The sequence below is a fragment of the Molothrus ater genome, chromosome 4 (genome assembly GCF_012460135.2).
Source record: "Molothrus ater isolate BHLD 08-10-18 breed brown headed cowbird chromosome 4, BPBGC_Mater_1.1, whole genome shotgun sequence".
Lineage (NCBI taxonomy): Eukaryota > Metazoa > Chordata > Aves > Passeriformes > Icteridae > Molothrus > Molothrus ater.
In genome coordinates, this window is record NC_050481.2 from 54,276,543 (window position 1) to 54,301,750 (window position 25,208).

Consider the following 25,208-nt stretch of genomic DNA (forward strand, 5'->3'; position numbering starts at 1 on the left):
TTAGAAAAACAGTTTGTTTCTATTTATCTTGTCTTTGTGATGGTCTGTAGTTTATACTTTATGAAAAAACATCAACTTCAAATACATGGATACATAATGAGAGGAATGTGCATTTACTACTCCTCTTGAAACTAAAAAAACTTACAATCCAAAGTGTGGAAACCCAGATAAAAAGGACTTAATTTACTAATTCCAGTCTCCCTAAGGCCTCTGCAGCACGAGTGATGATCGTGCAATTCAAATGTGCGTTTTAGGAATCTGTAACATTCCTTGCTGCAAGCTTCTGGGAAAGAAGCAACTTTTTCTGGTAAGAAGTTCTTCTTTTATTAACTAAATGAATCTGAGTTATTTGAAACTATAAATATTTGTCCAAATGTTTACATGACTGAGAAATTTTAGGTAAATTCCATCCAAACAATGAAGCAACTTCCAGCAATGTGTAACAAAAATAGTGCCTCCCTTACATTTTTACTTCAGTAAATGTCTTAAAGTGATCCCATAATCAGGAATCACAAGGAGAAATGAAAGACACTGGGAGGATAGCAACATTTGGAACAACAACTCTTTTACTGTAATGTAGATAACATATGTGTAGGAAGATAGACTGTATCCAGTTTCATTTCTTAGGGATGTTCTCACTTATCTATTCTCAAAGCTTCCAAATTATTTCTTGCTTTAGAAAAACAAAACTATTTTTAGAGAATTTCTGAAAGCTGGATAAATATTTTTAAATAACACTTGGAAAGCCTACAAGAATGAAAATGTCTTTTTGTCCCCCACTGCTTAGTCTAACTGGCACTACCAAATGTTTGCCATTTTACTGAAAACACTTCCATAAACTGAGAAATCAAGATCCTGCAAATGATTATACTTAAAGTAAGTCACAATTCTGATCTAATAGGATGTTCTTTGAAAACAAAAATGCAGTCTTGATCACATAAACGACCAGCTCTTTCAAAATCATCTATTGTAGAACTGCAAGGATTTAAAATTAAACATCAGTTTAAGAGCTTTGTCAATGATGCAATTATATAAGCATATCCTTACTATTACATGGGTTAAAACTGGAGAACAGGAACATGTCTTATGCAGGAAAAAAATCAGAACTGAGTTTTGCCTGTAACCAAAAGTTTAACTAAGGAACCTTTTAGATTCAAAAAATACTCTATAGCTATTTTTGTCATAGTATATTTTCTCCATTTTCTAAAGAATTAGTGAACAAAGTTGAAAGAAGAGTTATCCATGCAGCTTACAAGCCATCTGCAAGAGTATTTTTTTGAAGTCACAGCCTGAAAGTTTTGGTGGCTACCTATGAGTGATACATTCCCTGACATCTCAAAAGAGATCTCTGGCTACCATGAAACAACAGCAGCTTGCATCAGCCCCACATTTTCCGTGGGCTTTTAAATATGTAGGAGGAGTCTGAGAATTTAAATGAAAAACAAACAAAAAAAATCACAGTCCATGTAATACATTAACAATCATGATGTGTGGTACATCCCTGGCACAGTTCAAGGCCAGGTTGAATGGAGCTCTGAGCAACCTGCTCTAGTGGAAGGTGTCCCTGCTTATGACAGGGATTGGAGCTAGATCATTTTTAAGGTTCCTTCCAACCCAAACCATCCTGTGATTCTATGACTGCTGAAAATAACTATGAAGTTTGACATAGGACTAAATAAGATTAAGATCTACAAAATGGAAGCAGTCTCCAAAGATTTGATAGACAACAGCAATCCAGCACTCTGATTGCAGAAACCAGTACAGGGTTTCCACCACTGCTGTTTCCCAATGGGCAAGTTCCCAGGATGTTAGAGAAGGCAAATTCCCACCTCATGTTAAGGGCTGCTTTGAGAAGCAGACTTTCACTGCAGAAAATCTGCTATATTAAATCAGCAGCTGGAAGAATAAAAGATAAGGAGGATAATGTGTGTAAGGAGCCACATCCTGCCAGTTGTTTCTCCTCCTGCAAAACTTACAATCATACTCTCTGACCTCACCCTGTTGCAGAGTGATGGGATTTTCCAGTGTGTTGAAGTGCTACACAAGGCTAGTAACTCAAAGAGATTGATCAAAGAGACTGATAAAAGAAAACACTCATTAAAGATAGAGCTTCAGGAAACCCCCTCAACAGGCACCACTTCCCAGTGCTGACATCTCAGTGACAGGATACTGTGCCGAAGCTTTAGTTTACTGCCTAGTCTGGCACCTTCTTGACACTCTAAATTGAGCAATTGTTTATTACTACTTTTAGAGAAAAGGCAACAGAAAGGTTTTGGTGAGCAAAGATACCTTGAGCAACTTATGCTGGATACAAAGTGGTATAAGCAATACTGACTTTGCAACAAATCAGCTAAGGAACAGTAAGAAAATTCATTCCAGAAGAGATGGTAACAAAAAAAAAGGAGGCAATAATGAAGGGCTTGGAAAAATAATGTATTTGCCAAACCAAAGTGAGGAGTTTTCAGTGAGGACTCAGGGAAAAATGCTATCCCCTTAAAACACCAGTGGTGTTCTGTGTAGCACCTAGAAGTCTCTTGCTCAACTGCCTCAGTCCAGTCATACTTGATTTATAAGATCACAGCAGTTTGCTATAAAATTCCCCCCCTTAAAATATCTTTTAATGGTTGTTAAAGTTATCACTTCCCTTACAGCACCTTTGAAAAATGAAAACAAAACTACCTGATAAAACATATATGCTATAAACCCATAAAACTAGATCACAAATAAAACTATAACGGCCAATAAAAAGTCATTTGGATTTAAAACAAGAAACCAAACCACAAATTACATACTAAAAGTACCCCTCCCAGCCTTCTCCCTTCCAACAGTCACAGAATAGCTCCATAAAGTTAAGTTGCTCTGGTCTAGTGGAAGGTGTCCTTGCCCATGGCAGGGGGCTGGAACTAGATGATCTTTGAGGTCCCTTCCAACCCAACCATTCCATGAGTCTATGATTCTGTACTTCAAGCATCCTAAGATGTTCAAAACAACGTGACATCAAAATGTAAGAAAAAATATTGTCTTAATTGGTAATACTCAAAACAGGGTATAAATCTGGACCTTGCTGAAGGTGCTGATTTTGCAAAAGTCAAGCTGCTTTGGTCTGAATTTACATACTTTCCTTGGAGTTCTTTGGAAGGGAAGCAAGAAAAACACCTTAAACCTTTCTCTGATGTAAACTCAAGAGCTACTTTCAAAATATTGTCACTTTAATATAAACTTTGGTTATCTCCCCAAGGCACAAAGTGTGCACAAAGAGTCCAGTCCAGTCTCATGCTGTTGAAGGATCCCAGCCTGAGAGAGAATTAGGAACACTGGAGACAGGTTTCTGTTAAAAGCATTTGCAGATGTGTGCAGGTGGGCTACTTTGTTCACTAAGACACCTGCAGCTTTTCACTTGAATAAATTACACTCAGAAATGGCCTGAGGATCCAGGAGCTCCCTTGTGAGTTCAGCCTGTCACTAGCACAGCTTTGGAGCTGCAGGGCAGAGCACAGCTCTTCAACCCCAGACACAGCCAAGTCCCACCCATGAACCAGAGCAACAGATGAACAGGAGAAACATGGAAGGATGCTGTTCGATTAAAACAGACTTCACCTTGCCCAACTTGAATATGACTTGGCAAGCCAGCAACGTCACTTCCAGCCAGATCTGACTGCACTCAGAGCCATTCTCCCCCTCTGCAATATTCCCTGGATACACTTTGTGCAGCAGAAAGGAGAGGCAGCCACAACAAACTGAATTAGTGCTGCTGGTTGTTTCAGTGTTCTACTGAAAGTGGCTCACCAAAGATTGGACAATCCCAATTTAGGAAATCAAATTCAACCCAGACTACGAACTCAACACAGCAACAGCTGTGCTGCAAGTGCTGTTGCCACGAGTTCATGCGTGTTAGCACGTCTGAGAGACATTATGGAAAAAAAAGCAATGCAATCTCTAATACAAGCTGAGAAACTGAAAGTTTGGGTCTATTACAAGACCTTAAATCAGAAAGTCTCTAGGTGTGACACAGGAAAAGAAAAACACAGTCAATAAACATTGAGGAAAAATGGAAAGTGTAAATTTTACTTTTTGGGACACCCTCCCCTTCCTGCAGCTATAATTAGCAGGGATACACTTGCTGTGAAGTTCTGCCTTGGTTCTCTTTGAGGCAACCCAATTCCACCATGGCTACAGAGATTTTGAAAAGCTTCACTTTAAGAGACCGCCTTTGCAATTAAGAGTTCCTGCTGGATTTGTTCTGCAAAGTCTGTAATTGGCACTTCTGCTGATGTACTTCATTTCAACAAATTGTAAACATTTTCCTTGATTTTGTTTACCACTCCTCTTTGACTGTAAAGACACGCATATTTCTCCTGTTACTGCTATGACGAGAATCAGATGAGCATGTTTACTGACATCTTCCAAGCTGCTTTTATCAGTAGCTCAGTATTAAGCTAGGAGGAAGGAAAGGAGGGAAGCCTTCTCCCCTTCCTCAGGGACCTCCTTCCAGCAGGACTTTAGAACCAAAGGCTAACCCCACTTGGCTTTGCTGGGTTAAGTACAGGGTGGCACAGGACTTTGACTAGAGCTGAGATTGTGCCCATCTAATGTCAATATACTCAACCACGACAGATAAGGCTGCTCCTTCACTCAGTACTGAGCAATCAAGGTTCAGGTCAAGGAAATATCAGTAATCTACAAAGATAAGATGCACTGGAGAGACAGGAAAGTGGGGACAGAATGTCTCTTCATTCTCTTCTGGCTGCAATTTCTACTGCAACTTCTTTCTGGTTTGCAATTTCAAGCCAAACCCACTCTCAATGTGTTTGCTCTTGCTCCTGAGCAAGCCATTAGATCCCTCAATTTAAATTAAGCATAAAAATCCTTAATAGAGATCACAGATAAATCAACATGATCCTAAATCCTGGACTGGTATTTTAAGTCTTCCAGAATCACAGAATCATCAAATGGTCTGGGTTGGAAGGGACTTTAAGGATCATTTACCTCCAACACCCCTGCCATGGGCAGAGATGCCACTCCCTAAATGAGGTTGCTCAGGGTACCGTCCAGCTTGGTCTTGAACAGCCCCTGGGAGAAGACATCAGATACATTGCTAAAAATATTTGCATCTAGTTCTTTCTCTCCACCTTAATACTCTTAATAAGAGAGTTCTTAATACTGGGTCCATCCTTTCAAATTTTAAAAGGCACTGGCTCTCTCTCTTTGCCTTTGTTTCTTACATAATCAACAGCAGCAACATAGCTAACTGTAAATTCAGGCAGCTCTTCCCCTAAAACAGCTTGTGAAGCAAGAAATTGAGATTATAGCCCCAACTCCAAGAGCAACAGCTAGTTCCAGGTAGCATGAGGGCTCTCAGATGTTAGTGCTGCAGTAGGTAACCCAATTCTGACTACAGATATTAAATACAGGCCACATGCTAAGGAATTTCCATGCTTACAGAAATGACTTTCCCATTTTGTCAAGGTTTACAAAGAGGGTCTAAGGCATTTTTTAGGTAGGTTTTTCAAAGTCAAGGAGCATTAGGACCAGCTATAGCTTTTGTTATAAAGCTACACATCCCTTGTCCCCTCTGCAAACATAAATCTGTCACAAGGCAAGCTTTTGTTCACTATTGCTCTGCAGTCATCTCCTGTCTTTCTGAGCAGCTCAAGTGGCTGTTTATGCAGGAAGGTGCAAATGTGCCACAAAATCCATGTAAGTGGGAGGCAATGGTACCACAGCATGTCCAGGTTGTGGAGCAAAACAGCACCAGCTGGTGAGAGACCGAAGCACACACCTGGCAATGGGGCAAACTTTGGAGAGATCAGGCAGAATAGGCATGGGAAAAAGGTCTGGAAAAGGGATTAAAGAGCAGAAAATAAAAGTTGTGTTAAGATCTTTTTAAAAAAGATAGTAATGCCATATGCAAAACAGATATTAAAAAAGAGGCAGCAGTAAATGTTCCTTAAGAGACATAAAGATTTGTATTACAGAGTGGATTGTGTGCATGCTTGCTGAGAATATAGAGGGTTTTGTCTACAAACTATCAGTAAATTATAACTCCCCACAGAAAAAGGCTGACTGAGCCTTCAGTTAGCATAAGAGAGCAAAATGGTAAATGAGAAACCACCACACCCAGACACCACCAAAATCCTAAAATACTTCTAGATCAAATGCTTCTTAACACCTTTTGAAAACAGTTGCATAAACACATTACTGACATATTTATTATTAAAAAAATCCATCAGTAAATTAAATTTTTAAAAAGCTTGTCAGAAGGAATCAGCAATGCATGCAGCAGCACTGACCACTGGTGTGAGTGTACTGTGTCACTGAGAAATGTACAATGTGCACATGGACTTACCCAAGGCAGACACAAAGCTCCCACTGACTCAAGTTTATCCCAGACTGGACTAGAAAGGTGCACAGAACAACCTTAGAGATGTCTGAAAGACATGCCCCTGTGACATGGGACACATCTGCTACTAACACAAATTTAGGAACTACTGGGGCAGGATAGATCAGATTTCCATATACACATGGACTAAAACTATATAGCACAAAACACAGCAGAACAATTACTTCTAAGCCCTTGATGTGACAACTCTAAGTTAGATCAGAAGCAAAAGTTTCCTAGAAGAACACAAGGCCAGGTTTAAGCTGAGTGGGCTCTGTTGCAACAGCAATTTTTTAGTAAGAGTTACCTGCTCTACACAGAAAATCACAGCACTTCTGGATGGGCTTTTCTGCCCCTCCTGTCCTACAGCTTCACTGTGCCCTGGAACTTGACCATCTGTTGGATGAGAATGATGAACAGCAAGCAGCTTTCAAGGAGGTTGTTAGGAAAAGGAAAAACTTAAGTCTCCTTCAAAACTGAAAGCTTGTTTTACCAGGGTCTCCCCCAAAGAGATCAAAACCTTCAGAAGCCCACTTTAAAAAAGTTACTTAAAAATAGTATATTTCAAAATACGAGGCTAAAATAAGTTTAGTATTCGAATTTTGCAATGCCAAATAGCAATTTCAAAAGATTTATTTTTAAAGCACAGAATGGAAATTTGGTCCTCCTCACAAATAGAAGGTACACTCACTGTTCAAAGGAAGATCATGCATTAAGCAGCATTGTTAATTCAAAGAGCTGAGTTTTATGTCAGATCAGAATGGCAGCTAGTAGGGAAGAAGAAAACATTTTAGATTCCTAAATGCTCTTTCTAGTTTCTACTGCTAAGTAACATGATTATGCTGAGAGCTATGGACAACTCCCAGTGCTAAATCAGAATAAAAAAATTAATTTTCTGTTGAAATTTTTCATTACAAAAAATTCCAGATTGAGAAAACAGGCTTTCAGGAACAAATTCAGAAAAACTAGGCAGGATGAGACATGCAAACATTTGACAAATCACACACTGCACAAACACATTGCACTGAGGACTAAAGAACTGCATATATTGAAATGCTGTGTTACCAAGGACAGATGTTATCCAAAGAGCTTTTAAAACTATGCATTTCATTAACAGTTGGTAAATTTTGTTGTGTAAGTAGCCCTACACTGATTTGCAACCTTACGTTTTGGTTCTACAGGAAACTTTCAAACCCATTACTAGAATACAAAGTCGGAGAAGCAAAAAAGTTTTGTTGGTTTTATATACAACTTTATTTTATCTTTATAACAGTACCCAGGACTGAACAGACTAGCTACAAAAACTTCAGCTGGTATTTCCTTTTCTCTTCACCTTTTAAAAATGGCAAATAGAAAAGCTTTCAAAGCTTTAGCTGGTACCAAACCGTGTGCCAGACAGAAAAGAGTCAATAAAGGTACTCTAGAACACAATCTTAGCTGAGAAGCAATAAAGAATTCCAGTTTGATTCAGCTGCTTGAGGAGGTATGGGATCCATCATCTCAGCAGCCTGAAGTGAGATTACTTTTTAACTAGTTAGATGACCTTTCAAATGTATCACTCCACATCACTCCCAGTCCCAGGGACAGTACTGATAGTGTCCCTGCTTACTGTAGCAGCCAGGATGAGTTTGAACTTGCTTTTAATATTTTCTGTTCATTCTTCAATACACAATTTCTTTGTGCCATTAAAAAGAGTATTTACAGTTCAGTCCTGTCCCTTTTCTATTACCAAAGCCCATTTCAAGGATCCAGACTTGTCTCATGTTCTTCAGTTTCGTCAGGTAGTTCTTCAGCAGATGCATCACACACACTGTCCTGGCCAGCTGCAGGTTGATTTGGCTCATCAGGTTCCCCAGCTGCAATCTGAGTTGTTTCTTCTTCCTCTTCTTCCTCAACTTCCCCATCATCCTCTACGTCCATCTCAAACACCCTGATGTGGCGGAGGTTTGAACTTAGCTACAGAGACAGTAAGAAGTTCCTTTAATGACCAAATAAATAAAAACACCACCAGCACTTTAATTGTCAGCCAATAGCTTTGAAAATAACCTTTATCTTTGAAATAGAGGTTTCAAGGGAATTAGGAACTTTTTTATTGCTCTACAGACTGAGAAGTAAAGCAAGCAGATCTATTACCTTCTGTTAAAGGTTTTCCATCCTGTGCTATTATGGTATGACATACTAATAGCAGATTATGAAAAAAATAATCTATTTGTTAACAAAAAAATGAAAATTGGTAATTTTTAGGTTACCACTTCAGTCAGCACACTTCCTTTAATAGAGAGGCTTTTTCAGAGATACTGCACTTACCACACAAGAAACTTTTCTAATGCCATTTACAGAAACATACTGAGCTTTCATGTTCTCCAGCACTCTCCACTGACTCTCCAAGAAGACAGTACGTGTGGGTATCTCACTGCTTCGCTCATCCAGCCTGCACAGCAAGGAAAAAAGCACAAAGCTGCTTCACAAGAAACAACTGCACTTCTAAGAAAAAACCTCCAGTTCCTTATGTCTAAATTTCATCATATGCAAGAAGCAGATAAGTCTCTGAAACCATCGTAATGCCACTATGATACTCTAGAGCAGGAGATCCAACTATAGAGACACAGCACGTTCCAACCGAGTTAAAAACATTACAGCAGGTGAGAAGGGAGTTGTGAAGTCTGACCTTCCCACAAGAAACAGCTGTAGCAGGATGTGGGTGGCTTTTTTCAAGCTTCTCCTCTGCACAAAGAGGAGTTTCCAAACACAGTCCTGGATGCAGTGCCTCCCTTACACAGAAGTTTGGCCTCCATGACCTTTCAAATATGCATCATTACCCCCCTCACAGGGATTGTATGAAGACACTCCCTACCTATTACAGCAGCCAGGATTAGCTTGAACTTGCTCCTAATATTTTCTGTTCATTCTTCAATATACAAGATCTTTGTGGCGTAAGAAAGTTAATTTACAGTTCAGTGTGGCTCTTTATTTTGAAATAAAAATGCATCTTAAGCAAACCACCAGAGAAGAATGGGAGAAAAGTAAAAGCAAGGAACACACAGCAACTAAAGGATGGGATTCACTAATTGAACTTCACTGGCCCTTGTGTGTGTGCTCACTTTCACCTCTACCTATGCCAATGCAGACAGCTGTACCAGTTCTGATGTTTTAAGGTCAAGCTGACAATATTTTTAAGGGTGGCTAACAGGGAAAGATCAAGAAATACCTGTGTATTCTTATTACAAGGCAGAGGTATATGAGCACATATGCTGAAAACATCCTCAATTGAAGTATTCTGACTAGCAAAGTCAGCATCTTCTAAGGAAGATTTCTGATTCTGCAAGGTGCCTTCAGCTGATCCTTCCATTTCATGACAGGCAGGTACAGAAGTAGTATCAGTATGAAAAAAAAACCAAAACCAACCTCTCAAAACCCACAAAACAAACTATTTAGGAAGCTTCCATTTCCCCCATCCTACTCTCCTGGCACAAAAAGAGTTTCTGTCTTTAAAATATTTACACACGCACAAAGTATGAGTAACTGTACACGATCACAATATTTGCTTAATTTGCTTTTCAGTTCTACATTTTCAGATTTGCTCAAGGTTTTTCAGTACCTTTCCACAGAATCCCAAATGAATTTCCTATCTTGGTCCTCATCCGTATATACTGAAGATAAAGGCAGCTGAGCCAAGACTCTCTCCTTCCCCTCTTGTTGCACACTCTCTTTCAGAACTACAGTTACAGTTTCATCATCATAGAAATGAGCATCCAAACAACTGTAGCATCTATACGAAAATAATTTAGAAAGCATCAAGTAATATAAGAGAATGTAGAAATAAAATATGTTAAAGTTGACCAGCACACACGTTAAAAAGTATTCAGTACTTAACAACGAGCTTCATTGTAAATAATAATAAAATAATCAAAGAGGTCAGTTGTGCAGCTATGACTGAATGATAGCCATAACCTGGCAGACTCCTGCATCATGCAGGAAAAATGATTCTGAAGGGGAAAATAAAGCAACTCACAAAAAACTCTTACTAGCAACCTTCACGTTTCAGATGAAACATAAGAAACAGCAAACATAAACACCAAAGAAAATTTAGAAATACAGCTGAAGGTTCTGAGGGCAAATCACATCTGGCTTTTCTACACAAAAAGGACTAGTTTACCACATGCCTTGTAAGATAGCTACATTCAGGCATACCAAGTTTTACCTTACTTAAAGAACATCACAGAGATAAACAATACTTGTTTCCAGTTAGATTTGTTTCTTGCACCTGTGTTAAAGCTTTAGTTTTCAACTGAAAACTAAAATTTACTTGACCTTGAGATGAAGTGTGATGTAAGATTTGCACTACTCTGCAGCTTCATGCACCTGTGCCATTTCTTACACCCCGATTCACCCAGGTGAGTTAACTTCAAAGGTAACAATGCAAGAAAACCAACAGGAAATATGATTTTTAATTCAGCAATCTGCAAGAAAAATCAAATATACTGACCTGGAGTCTGAGCTCTCATTTATACTGTTGTTCAAGAAGTTTCCAAACTCTACTGCAAGAATCCCATTACTGACAGACCTAGAACAACAGAGTTAATTATCTCAGTGACAAAAACCTTTCCCTTCACTGAGAATCCAAAATCTCTAATGGCAACTGTGGGACAAGATGGTGTAAAAGCCTATCTAAGCTCAGCACAATACATGGCTACAGGCCAAAATTATGGTATTGGTGGATGGGAACCTTTTAAATTCCTCTGCTCCTCAGAAAAACATAACTAATGGAGTCAAATGGAAAACTACATCCTCTTCTCTACAGAGAAGAGAAAGCCATCATTAAATTACAGACTGCAAGACATTAATTAAAAATACTATTTAGAGTAAGACAAAGCAACAGTGGAAGCAGGATTCTTTGTAATTCTTCAGAAGTTTGCACAAATAAGTAATTCTGTTAGCAGCAATCTAATGGAGTCTGACTTTTCCTTATCCCAGAACTATCTTGGGTCTTGAGATGAGATTTACTGAGTGTAATACAACACAAACTTCTGCTGCACTTCTTAATGTACTCCTCATTTTCTCTAGAATTCAAGGGACATTGTATTCATGGTGCTCATTCCTTATTTTTACAAATAGATTTAAATTGTAAATGTTTCTGTACAAATGTGGCAAAACTCACATACCACTTTTTCCCTCTTTTTGTCTTACCTGGAAGTATCAGTATGTCTCCTCAAAATGTGTATTTTAGAAATAGAATTTTCTAACATGGTGAAGAGAACATAATGTAAGTTAGATGTTTTGTCATTCCACCTGCAATGTGATGGAAGAAATGAAAATTTAGATCAAGTTTTAATAACCCGTAAACTACAAGGAATAGGAACAAGGAATAGCAGCATACTTACAGAAATGGTAACTTAAATAACTGAGGTGTGGAATCTTCACTGAAAAGGAAAGACCAAAACAGTTTATGAAATGCTACTCATGCATGAGTTTTAGTTGCACATTTCTTTAGCTGCTTTTAGCAAAGAAATACCTTTGAGAAACTTTGTAGAGAGACATGCAGACTGCTTGATGCACTGACTTTCCAATTACATCCTAATAAATAGAACAGAAATAGTCCATAAAATACAGGCAGTTATTCATAATTATACATGGTTTTAAGAAAAAAAAACAAAAAACCAACCAACCTACCAACAACCTCTGAGTGCATCTGAAAGAAAACTCCACTAATATTAATCCTAGAATAAACATCCCTAATGCAAATACTACATACACTGTGTCACTTCACACATTTGTTTCATGTTTCTCCATATTAGACTAATGTATTGCCAGCTGACACAGTTATCTGGTACACAGCGCACACACACACACATATATATATATAAAATTAACATTAAAACCAGATCCCAGTATCGTATGAAGAGAATATGTCAAATAAAAAAATCCCCCACTGTACTATCCCTGGCCAAAGGCTTGAGATATCCCAGCAGTGAAGCTGGACTCTACCCAAGTTATAGGCACTCAAAGGCAAAGATTAAAGGTTCAGGCCTTGCTAAGTGTGACTGCTTCCTTCAGTTGACCACTATCCCTAAAAGAAAGTTATCATTTGTAAAAACAGAACTTACTGCTGGCTTTTGTAAACACTGATCAATGACCCCTTCCATTTGCCTTTTGACAAAATGCAATGATTTCTCAGGATAGTAGGGAAACAGAAGTGGGCTTTCTGTAAACAGACAAAGCTAATTTTAAAAATGCTTGTATCTCTATAGAAACATATTACACCATTATTACCTCTAAAACCAGATTTTCTAAAGACTATTTTCCAGACAAAAGTGCTACCATTTCCCCCCTTTTAATCAAATTAAATAGGCAGAAAAAGGCAACTGTAGCAAACTCTATTATACACAGCTTATGCTGTCAAGATATTACAGTCTTCGGTTTCTAAAGTTAAACTAGAATAATTGTGACCATCTGCACATTATAGTCTCTTACTTCCTTTTCACCACTAATTAACAAAATAGTCTCAGACTCCAGTGAAAGAGAACAAGTTAGGGCACTTCCCTCAGGTACCTAAGCATAACTATTACTCTCTTGAATTAAGATATCCTAAAATAGACCTCTTCTGGGATTCCTTCCAAGCCAACACTTCTGAGACTGGTACAGAAAAGATGAGGAACTCCCAATATCCAGAAAATGGTAATTGACTGGGTAAGCAGCTACATGAACCCTGTGCAAGGCTCATTTATTTTATTCCACTCAGATGAAGACCCATGAGTAACATTACAGAAGTAACTCACAAGAATGAAAAAAGATAACTCTTCTACATTGGTTCATTCTACATGTATCTTGCATTCACTTCTTTTTCACGAAAACACATTACCTTTAAGATGAGTACTATCTTTAAGAAAGTTAAACCACTGGTTTCCCTCTGTATTAGGTGGTGATACAAGGTCATCATCTTCATCTTTCAAGTACTAGAAAACAAACACATTTTTAAGACTGTAATTTAAGAATAGGGAACAGTAGAATTCACCTTCACTATTGCCCCTAGCGAGTATAGTAAATGTTTCTTGGTAAATAAACATGCCATAGTCTTATAACTAAATATTCCACCCTATCTAGAAACAATAAGAAAAATCAATTATTGTTCAGGATCACGTGGTGATATTTCCCTAAGAAACTGATTTTTAGATCAAGTCTGAACACAAATGTTTTGAAATACAGTGATTAATGCCACACAGATAACCAACATATCAGTTTTACTGTAGCTGGCTTTTAGAGTTTTACTACTGCTGCAAAATATTTTTGTCTTTTCCTAAAAATACAGAATGTGTAAAGTGAAACTACAAGGTTTTAAACCCTCATTTTCCTATTAATAAGGTGAAACAATTTACTCTTTTTTACCATTACTGGTATGTGCAACACAGAGAAAAAAAGGCAACGCAGAGCAAAAAGGGAAACAAAGTGGACACAACTTTAAAAGCTTCTATATCTAAGGATTTTCTCATGTATTCTTTTTGCATTTATTACTTAGTTCTTTACCTGGCCAACTCTCTCCACATTGAAGTATTTTCCTTTACGATTGTAAAGTTCTGGTGCCTAAAAATAATGTAAAAAACCACATTATTTAAATACAAAAGTAATGAGAAACAGTGAACAAAAAGATGATCAAATTATTTTATTCTAAGATTTTTCAGACTCAGCTATTGTCAGCAAAAATACAGTCAAATCACGTACTTGGAAAATTAGTTTCACTGACCTCATTAAAGTGCTCAGTAAGAAAATCAGCCACAAATGTGATATCTTTTTGAGTCATCTAAAAGGAAAAAAAACAGTGAGAAAAGCAAAGGGTAAGAAACACATTTCAGTGAGCACAGAACACACAATCTATAGGCTGCACAAGCACAGCTCCCTCAGCCTGTGCTCACAGGGCAAATGTTCCAGCCTCCAACCCGCTTGGGAGTGCTCTGCTGAACTCATCCCAGACCACTCTTGTCTTGTACAGGATGGTCCCAAACTGGAGATGCAACCAAGTGCTAAATAAGGACAATAAATGCTTCCCCTGACCTCCTGGCCATGCTCTCATTACTACAGCCCTGGTCACCCCTGCCCACCTTTGGCAGGGCACACTGCTGGCGCAAGCCCAGCGTGCACCCAGTGATTCCCACATCATTTTGGCAGAGCTGACACCTTCCCAGCCACATGGGCTCCAGCAGTGCACTCACAGGGGGTTAAGCCACCCCACAACAGAACCTTGCATTTTGTCCTTCATGAACTGCAGGGAGTCCCTGCCTGCCCATTCCTCCAGCCCATGTATTTCTGGAAGGCACCTCTGCCCTCAAGTGAGGGCAGTGTGATGGTGGCAGCAAATTCGATGCAGGTGTTATTGTATTATTATATAATTGTGTTGTTATACATTCCCTCTCCTCTATGGGGAAAGTGATAAAGATATTAAGATCTCACTCTGGTTAACTTCAGCATTTAAGGTGCATAAAGAGCTGCTATACAGAGGCCTTGCATACCCAGCATACTAAATACAGCAGTGTAAACAAAGCAAACAGAAAAAGTAATTCAAGCACAACAGCATATTAGTGTCAATGTGCAGGCATCAACTTTCTCAAAAAGTGACACAGACACTACCCTTATAAGTTCTGGAACAAAAAGGAACCTTTAATTCTGCTTTGAGATGAGCAGAATATCGAGGATATCACCACTTGTTAGAAAATGTTACTATTACCTTGTTCAGCTCTGGAAGCACATGATCTTCTGACATCCTCAACATGGCTGAGGGAAAAATTATATTTTTATTGCATTAATACTGTTTTTCTAATATCCTTAATTTTTCACATGTATGTAATAAGACACTGTTGTTAAAAAAGATTCATTCATTAGAAGCAAAAGAGCCTGGGATGAAGAATTAAAAGTCGAGACTGAAATTAAGTCTCTCTAGTCTCACTAGCTTACATTACAAATCTTCAAGAATTTTTATCTTTAATCTTCTCCAACTGCATTCTACTCTGTATGAGACTGAAACAAAATTATTATGAAAAGAGATCATAAGAATTTGTTCATGTCCATACTCAGAGTACTAAAATAGATATATGTAAAATACACGAAAACTGTCATACTCAGAAAAATGTGGTTTAAGAGAATTGCACAGGATTAATTTTAAATCTGCAAATCTTGGATAAAGTTCTCTGTTTAGTCTGAAATGAAACAAACGGTGAACATAACATTATGAAAGAGAACTTAGGTAGTTCTGCTTTCTGCAATTTTTAAATTAGAACTATTATATTCCTGCTAGTAGGTGCTAACACTGCATATCTGGTGCTTCTACAATATCTGGTAATAACACTTAGTTTTGTAAGGTAGTTCTAAAAAGATCAAATTGAAGTTATAAACTTATTCATAAACACTTTATAAAAACAAGCAGGCTAAAATACAGTGTGTTTCACTTCCTTCTAAAACTTTCTCTGCAGCTATCCAGACACAACTGAAGGTGGCTACTAAGTGCAAGTGGACATTCAGAGACTGTTTACATCTGTGCAGAACCTTACAAGTAACTAGGCTTTGACAGGAGAAAACAGCAAGTAACAGAGTAAAAGAAAATAAGGCTGTATTTCAAGTTTTGTGTAGACTAAAAAAAGTCCTTTATTTTTCTCCAAATCAAGACCAGCAAATTGCTCATGAAACAGAAAACAGTTTGGAGAAGTATTACAGGTCAAGTATATGCAATACCCACTCTCATATACTAAATTTAATTGAGAACTGCCAAATTTATAATCTGTGTTTAATATTATAATTACTCTTGCCTCATCAGCTATATCCCTTTATATGTCCAGAAATTTTCTATGATAGAAAAAAATAGATGGTTATAACTAAGACTGGCCTAGTTACTTGTCTGCATTTCAATGCTTACAATATAAAGCAGATACTGGATGATTACTGTGTGACCAATCTTACCAACATAGAGCCATCGGAAAAATGCCTTGAAGTTTTTCATACTACTGTCGATCACTCTAAACAAGAAACAAGACAAGAAATTACAAAATCTGACTGTTACAAGCTGCTTCATGTTTAAGTCCCATCTTTACCACAGAAAGGCCTGCAAGCTCTGTCAGTATTTTTCAAAATGCCCAATGCAACGTTTCAAGTAAGACTATTCATGTCTGACATGCAGGGAGACAAGATGAAAGCTCACCACCAACAGAGGAGTCTTGCTCTCCCAACTTCCTCTATTCATCAATCTCCTCCAATACAAGACTGAATAGGAATGCTTTTTAAACTCTCCAGACTTTATACTTACTGAAGCAGCTCATTTGCCTTCAGGATGAAAGAACCAACAGCAGTAATAGCCTCTGTAAAAAAAAAAAAGCTAACCATTATTATTAAGCTTTCAAAAGTGAAATGAGAGCAGGTAGGTAGTACACACACTACTGTACCGTCAATTCCAGATGCATCTAATCCCAGAGACTCATATTTTTGTTTCCATAAAGCCATTCCTTTCAATTCACTCAAGTGGTATAGAAGTGCCTCAGAGCCACTAGGAAAGCAGAGGAAAGAAGCATAATTTTTTTATTCACACTCTGGAAATTCAGTGCTGTGCTGCATGCTACATTTTTATTATTTAATGCACAAAGTGAAAAGCTTTCTAAGGTAGTCTGCCATGAACAAGAGGCAGACTACCTTATCACTTCAGAGAAAGGCAGATATTGTCTCAATGACACATAAATTTAGTGTGAATATTTTGCACAGATCCTATTAAACACACCTAATTAAGGCAGCAATTTACAGGTGATGCACCAGGAAGATTGTTCAAAATACTTCACTACTTCTCTACTACACAAAAGTAAAATGTTTTGCCATGATCACAGTTTCCATACCAGCTCACCTACATAAGAAAGCACCTCCAAGACAGCATATTATCTTTCATCAAAGCATATAATATGCCATTTAATCTAAAATTCATTGGAAATTCTGTGACTTACCTCTGCAAATGACTTATAACCAACTTCTGTATACTAGAATAGGAAGACTCTATGGACTGACCAAGTTTTTTTAAACCCTGTTAACAAAGAAATATAATAATGATCTGTTAGCATAAAAATGATTAAAAGACATTGAAATAGTTTAATTTAGTACATTTAAAAAATGTTAACATACCTTTACTGTCAGTTGGTTCATTAGTAATGCCTGAAGTTCCAGACTGAAGGAGGTAGGGAGAGAACCAAATAGGCATTTCATTTTGTGTTTCAACATCAAGTGCAAAGGCATACTCAGATAAAACAACAGTAACTACCTTGCTTTGCCCCATAACAACAGCTGCATAAACTCATCCTGAACAGAAGTGGTTGTATTCTTTTCCTGTCAGTCAAAATGATTGAAATAGATTGGTGAAGAGATTAAATCCAGCCTACCAAATTATCTCACAAACACTCCATATAAAGTATTTCAAAGAAGCCACCCAGATCTTTGAATGTTGAAATCACTACTGAAATCACTACTGATCACTACCGATCACTGAAAATTTTCTGATCACTGAAATTTCTCTAGTATTTCAAGTTATTTTCAACTGCATTACCCAATAAAAATTCTAAGTAGTTTGCCACCAAGAATCTATTCTAAAAAATAAGCAAATTACAAGATTCACTAACTTCTGACCATGGTCAATGAACACAAAATTTAAGCAAATCCAATAGCATCTTAAACACGGATAATTACACGTGCTCTATTGAACTAGGCTGTAAATGTTGTTACTGAACATTTACAGTGATCCGTTTATCAATGACTTAAGTACAAAGAGCACAGCCTTAAGTAGAAAGCAACTGATCAACAGCTGGACAAGCTGAAAAGTATGGTTTTTAAAACATTCAGAATAAATAAAAGTATCACAATACAACTATGCTTGATTGTACACAGGTGCCTTCAGTATCAGAGCACTTGACACACAATAGCTTCTAGGCTGTCTCTGAACTTAGAGACTCTTATCTGGAGGCATCATGCTTAAACATTAAGATATTCAAAAGACTAACAAGAACAACAGAACTACTGCAAAAAGTGTTTTTCCAAAAGGCTGGTTAATCCTACAGTACCTGTACAAACTTGGTTAGTCGTGAGTCCATCTGCATCAGTATTTCTTCCCATGCTTCACACATGCATGTCAATGACAGCTTTATATACTGTAATACAGAAACTGGCATCAGTATTATTTCCTTTCTCCCTTTCAACAACACATTCAACAAATGGATGCTACAATATAAAGGAAATATACACCGTAGAGCTTATATAAAATTTATTATCAAATTCCAAGTTGGAGCTCTACATTTACTTAAAACCAAGTCAAGCTTCTTACAAGAAAACACTTATGTCACTTGCATTAGAATGCCAAAGCCTACAGAACCACAAGACTAAAAGGATGGTCTAACACAACTGTACCTGTAACAGAGTTGAAATGTGAGTAAACTTCCGGGCCATTCGAGTTACCTCAGGTAAGTAACTTGATAATAGACTAGTGTCCAACTGTAACAAATGGAAAAAGCAAGAGTTAACAGATGATTTGTCTTTTAACAATATACAGATTACAGAAATTAAGACAGATTGGAAGGACGCACAGAAAATCTCTTCATTCTCAACTCCTTAAGGTTGATTTTAAAAGGAAAATACATTTAATTCAAAGAAGCAGTAACTATTTTTAATACATCTATAAAAACCCCTGATAAGGTTCCACATTTTGGAGCTCTAACAGTAATAATTTTAAGGATGACTGTTCTGGAAAGAGGATAATCACAATCATTGCTGTTATGCCCTTGTGTGCAGAATGGAAAAATCTGAAAAATTGTCACTATAGTTGAAAAAATTCATGTTATTCTAGAATAAGTATTTTGCAAGAATGGCTCAGATCACCACTGTCAGTCTCATCAGAAACTGCATGTTAACATCATAAATTCAAAAGCTAAACTGGAGTTAATTTCAGAATGGCTGGAACTGGTAGTTTTTGTTCTAATGGGAAAGCAAAAAAGCTACCAGAATGCAATTTAAAAAGCAGTTTTACTTTTAAAAATGTTTTTAAATTTGTTTACTTACCTGAAAATACATTATCTCTGCATTGCTGTCTGGAGAGCTTTGTATCTCTGTAATAACTGAGAGTGATTTCAAATCACTAGACAAACACAGTCCACGACAAGAACCTGCCACCTGAAGGATTCCAGTTTACAAGTTAGTAAAACATTTCATCTTCTCTAAGACATATTTACTGCTCTAACACACTGACATACAAAGATGACTGTGTTCAATGGCAGCTAAAAACAAAGGGAAATTTTCAGCTACTGCTCAGGAGCAAACCCACTCTTTTTATTGTGTATTAACAGTGAATTTTGGAACAAGAGTTAAATTTCCCAGTTACAAGGTCTTTCCATCAATAACCAACAACCCAACCAATTAGTTTCTTCAAATTCAGCAGCCCAGTTTCACTTATGTGTAAGCATATGTATATCTTCACTCAATTCAGCTGTATTTTGGCATATTATGAAGAAAAAATATGGAAAGGAACCAAACATACCCCATTTACTGTAGCAATCTTGAACATTCCATAAGCATATATCTCAATAAATCCTGAGCTGCCACCAAGGACAAGAGCATTAAGTCTATAAAAATAGAAGAATGAAAAAAATTTGAATGCACACAGATGTAATTCTTAGTACTTAAATTCCTTCCCTTTAATAATGTTCATCTAAAGAATCACTGTACAAAAGGAAAGATTGTGTTACCTTCCATGAGTCAAGAAACTTAAAAATAAACTAATAAATTAGCTTGGATTTTACTGATAAAACCTGTCTCTAACATTTATATTAAGAGTATTAATTACTACATTAACTGAGAGAATAGGGAAAAAATAGCACAGTATAGTCACAGAGTCCTTTTTCACTAAAAGTAACAAGTTTCTAGCAACCTTCCCCTTACCAATGCAGCTGCAAAGCATTATTACAAAGCTACCTTGAATTACCCTGTTTACATGCAGAGTGAGTTTGTCACACTCACTCAGTGGCATCCCTCAGCACTTCAGAGGCAATGAACATTTGAAATGGATGTGCAGCAGTAATAACAGCCACAGAAGTAACAATAGCATCAGAAATAGAAACTCAGTTCAAAGAATAGAGTCTGGCACAGACACATCTATGTTTTGCTCACTTATTAACACTAATGTGCTACACTGGCTTGGGAAAAAGCCCACAAATACAAGAAAATTAACTGCAACTTCTGCCTGTTACCTATCTAAACAAATATACATTGAAACAGAATATTTCTTTTAAAGTCAACACAGAACTTAGGAAAACAGTATCCTAAAAACTTTTGGTTTGATTAATTGAGCAGATGAAGACAGCAGAAAGAATTCACAAAGCTCCTACACCACAGACAGCTCACTCTCTCCCAAGCAAGGAAATCCTACTGTAAGAAGAGTTATCAAGTTTTAAAGAGGAGTATCTGGTGATAGACAGAGATGCAGATTTGAATTAGGGAGGGTGGTTCTGTGGTGAGACTGTAAGGAACAGTGAAATAGAAAAAACAAGACACATTAAGTGCCCCCCTCAAAAAAGCAGCACAAGGCACTGCACAAAGCCAGTCTCAGTCTGCTAAATTACACTTCCACCAGCTGCCCTTCATGTGTTCCCTAATAACAGATGTTTATTTTAAAGCAACACTGACACAACTAGTTTCAGAGCTACTTTTAAGTTTAGATTTGTCACACTCATACAAACCTCCAGGAATTCTCTGTATAGAACAAGCATTCAAAAATGTCTACAAGACCAGCTTAAGTAACACATAAATCAGCCTTCAAATGCACCCCAAGAAATCTGCTAAGAAGATATGACAACAACAGCAGTTACAGATAAACTGCCTTATAATCCCTCTAAACTAAGGAGAAAAGTTGACTGATGAAACTTTAATAATAGTCTTTGAACTTTATCTTTGTACATAAGAAAAGATATTCCATATCATTTCTCTGAGACTTAAAAAACAATTATGAATAATTTAACAGTAAACTCAATTATCCATTATTTTATCACTTAAAAAAAGCAACTAAACAAAAACCCTCAACCAACAAGCCACAGCCAGAATTTACCTGACATCACCCAGAAGCTTCATAATCTCATCTGACTTTTCTTCACTGAAAATACAAAACATGTGATGTTTATGTAGTTTGTCTCAATACCAGAAAACAAAATAAAATGAAAAAAGAGTGAGTTACAATATGACAATTTCTTACCTGAAAATTTTTGCAGTGGTACTGTAACTGAAAACAAAATAATTACTCTCAGTAACAATAATCAGACAGCTGTTGAGCATTAAAGATGAATAACCGAAATAATGACAACAAATGACAAATGGTATTTCCTCCAGCTTATGAGACTAACACTTACTTTTTTGGTAGCGCTGGTAATTTCGGCAAAAGGAGGTTTGATTCATCTTCAGCATTGTAAAAGGAAGTGAGAACACTGAAAAAGACATAATATTGTCTTTATTACACAAGCTGTAAAAATAACAGACTTTCTTTTCAACTCCAGAGTTAAGAGTATATATTCAATGCATTATGTATATCAAAATTACAAATGTCAGAGGATAATCCTTTATGGGACCTTTAATAATTTATCAAGTTATCAAATTAATAAAAGAACTGAAAATCTTTTTTATTTCCAATAAAGTTTGTACAGTGAATAAAGTTTGTATCTGCTGGCTCAGAGGCTTGTCACCAAATCCTTCATTGCCTGTAAATCAGTTACTGTCAGAGGCTTTCTGTTTAAACTCTCTCCAAACCTGCAATATAACAGGCTGCACATGCTAACACTAGATTAAGCAGCTCTTAAGAAGAAGCACAAGATTATGCTGAAATTTAATGTATTACCCAAAGAACCACAACACTAAGGTATCAGCAGTAAAAATAAGCACATGAAAAGTGTCTATTCCAAAAAAAGGAAAATTTTAGCCAAGTGGTGAAAAAACCCCACAGCTGTGGAATACTGTATTACTTTATGTGACTGCTTGTAACATTCCACATATAAATTATCAGTAAGGTGGCATTACATGGCTTGTGATTTATTTCTTTTCAGACTCACCTGCTTTCCTCAGTTACTTCCATCCAATGCATGTATGTAATAGATAACTCCACAGAGAAGGAGTGCAAGCTTTCAGGCTTTTCTACATCACACAGAATAATCCGCTTGGTATCAGCAAGGCCAAAAGCCAAAACTAGAGAAAGACAAGTAAAATGTACAAATAACCAATAAGCAAAATGTGTATCTTACACTGACCTAGAACTGAACATGCTTCTAACGCTTCTAACAATAGTTCTGATAAAGTAGAGGCTTCCAATTTTGCAAACTTGAGTCCAATATTATAGATAACATTGTCCACCAGAAAGGCTTGGTGGACAAAAAACAAAAATTAGGACTTGCCAAGCAACTTTTGCACCACTTTTTCTTAACTTTCTTCATCCATAGTAGCAAATAGCAGGCAGAGGTTTCTGTATTTACTTCCTTATAATCACAGGTAATCAGCTTAAAAAGAAGTTTCTTAAACTCTTCGGATGCCATCAATTTTTATCCACATGTCATAGAAGAAGATTGTTCCCATTCTCCCACCTCCAGTAAAGCAAAAATTAACTGATTTCTGGCATAAGTTTATTAAGCTACTAACTTCAGCATTATTTCTATTAATAAGGAAAAGGCTTTTTTTTTCTTCTCTAGTATATAATTAGAGCCATTTTAGCCTACAAAGTTTTGCCTATGGTAAGCTAAGCTTTTCAATCAATCCTGATCAGACAGCTTCTTTCTCCCTCAATAAACTTTGTAGTTCATACAAAATATCCTGCATAGTTAAGAGGTTAAAATTTTACTATACCCTGAAAAACAGCATTTGGCACATAAATCTGGCTTACAAGTCTCTCTTGCAATTGCATTCAACAGTGTTAATCTCTCTATTGCTGTGAATGAACCTACATAAAATTAAGCCACCCTTCTCTTCAAACACAGTTTACTTGAAAATTTCCTGCATCGATGAGAGGCATCATCATTCATGATTTCCCATGGGGTTTTATTGCACCATATCATCTCATATACTTGACATTACTTTTGCCATCTGGTCTCCAAGCAAGAGCAGTCACTTCTTTTCCTGTATTTTCATTTGGAGGCAAACTCCACACACGTTGAAAGTTTGCAAGCCGATGAAGTAAAACCTACAAAGCAAATGCATTAAAGACAAACTTAAACCACATTCTCCCATTAATAAAAGTTTGCAAATGAGTTCAAGATGCACGGAGTTTTTTATCAGGTTTTAACTCCTGTGTTTTAAACACCTGCCCCTCTAGCAGATGATTCACTCCTGTGCTCTTTAAGAGGGCAGCACACAGTTTACAGCAGTACAGAGAAATAAGCTGAGCCTTGCATAAGGATACAAGCTCCTAACCAACAGGGTCTACCCATCAGCTCTCTAGCAGACAGCCCAAAAACACGAGTCTTGTCTTCATGCACGATCACATACTTCAGTTCCAGGGGAAAGAGTATTTAAATTAAATTTAATTTAAATAGGAACTTCCATGCACTTTAAAATCCCACAAACAAGCGAGGAGCACATCATACGTGAATTTGTTCGGAAATCAGAATGCAAAAAACGAAGGAGCATTATTAAGACGTTTGATTTACAAAATTTGCTATCCTTAAATGCCTGACCAGGCTTAAGAGAAACAAGCCCCAAGTAACGGCAAAGGCACCGGGGCCTGCAGGGAGAGGCAGCGCCCGTTCCTCCCGTGCCCCTCACCCGGCACCCGCACTCACCTCCCCCGCCCGGTTGGCCAGGGCGATGAGGTCCCTTTTGGGGGACCACGACATGAACACGACCTCCTGCGGCAGCTGCTTCTCGCCCACCTGCCTGAAGGCCGGCATGGCTGCGGGGCTCCGCCGGGCCTCTGCTCCCGCTTCCGGGGACGGCGCTTCCCGCCGCGGCAAGGAGCGGCCAGGAGCGGGGCGGGCCTCGGCAGCGGGGCGGGGAATTCTGAGAGCGGGGCGGGGAATTCTGAGAGCGGGGCGGGCCTCGGCAGCGGGGCGGAGATCCCGGCAGCGGGACGGGTCTCGCCGCAGCGCCGAGCCAGGCTCTTCCCGCTCCGCTCACTTACTAAGTACTAAATACTTTTTTTTTAAGCCTCTTTTCCACTTGGAGAGAAATTTTTAAAAATTCACAAGTCTTCCTGTAAGACGATTGTGTGAAAAATGCGTATTTTATGATTGGCTTTTCGCAAATATTAAATTGAATATTATATGTGGTGTGTTAGGAAGTAATGCTGTATTAATTCTCTTAAGTCTATAAAAAATGTTAAAATAGAAACTATGCTATGTAGGATACTTTTCTTTCTAAAGAAAGGACTCGCACTGAGATAGCAGCCACAGGACACCCAAATCTTTCAGAGAAAGAGAATTTATTGCCCTGCCCCATTATCAGGAGAAACGAACCTCTTCCCATCTCGCTCAGGCAGGACGACGCCATTGGGATTATGAGGAAGAAGCTGACGATGACCTGACAGAATCCTGTGTTTGAATGGAATTTATGCATCGTGTATGAGATGTATGAATATGCAACAGGTTATTCCTTTTAAGGGTTAATCCTCTGTTAACGGGGGTCCTTTTTCAGGCTTATGCCCAGAAAAAGGTACCCGGACGTCCATAACTCTTTGTTTCTATTGTCTCATACTGTCCTAATCCAAATTTCAATTATTACTCTAATTGTATTACTATTTTTATAACCATTTTATTACTATTAAACTTTTAAGATTTTAAAAACAAGTGATTGGCATTTTTCACAA

At 37.6% G+C, this 25,208-nt stretch overlaps 1 protein-coding gene across 1 annotated transcript; it reads right to left on the reverse strand.

The window, feature by feature from the left end:
• Positions 1-6,994: 6,994 nt before the first annotated feature.
• ANAPC4 (anaphase promoting complex subunit 4) lies at positions 6,995-24,365 on the reverse strand. Its single transcript, XM_036382642.2, has 28 exons — positions 24,187-24,365; positions 23,483-23,588; positions 22,471-22,603; positions 21,778-21,852; positions 21,624-21,650; positions 21,480-21,524; positions 19,917-20,001; positions 19,442-19,552; positions 18,794-18,877; positions 18,451-18,537; positions 17,658-17,722; positions 17,522-17,564; positions 17,347-17,423; positions 16,801-16,901; positions 16,665-16,716; positions 16,322-16,377; positions 15,096-15,142; positions 14,118-14,174; positions 13,901-13,957; positions 13,239-13,332; positions 12,484-12,581; positions 11,892-11,953; positions 11,761-11,799; positions 11,567-11,668; positions 10,866-10,943; positions 9,978-10,148; positions 8,687-8,810; positions 6,995-8,335 (listed from the first exon to the last, which is right to left on the reverse strand). The coding sequence occupies exons 1-28, from the start codon at positions 24,292-24,294 to the stop codon at positions 8,120-8,122; spliced, it is 2,400 nt and encodes a 799-aa protein (XP_036238535.1). The 5' UTR covers positions 24,295-24,365; the 3' UTR covers positions 6,995-8,119.
• Positions 24,366-25,208: the final 843 nt, after the last annotated feature.

What these genes read in the sequence shown, in the direction of transcription:
- ANAPC4 (XM_036382642.2), bottom strand. Translation starts at nt 24,294, where the DNA reads ATGCCGGCCTTCAGGCAGGTGGGCGAGAAGCAGCTGCCGCAGGAGGTC. An exon ending in TTACCAGCGCTACCAAAAAA is followed by an intron (nt 21,651 to 21,777) that starts GTAAGTGTTAGT and finishes TTTTGTTTTCAG; the next exon opens with TTACAGTACCACTGCAAAAA. An exon ending in TTTCCGATGGCTCTATGTTG is followed by an intron (nt 15,143 to 16,321) that starts GTAAGATTGGTC and finishes TTTTTCCCTCAG; the next exon opens with CCATGTTGAGGATGTCAGAA.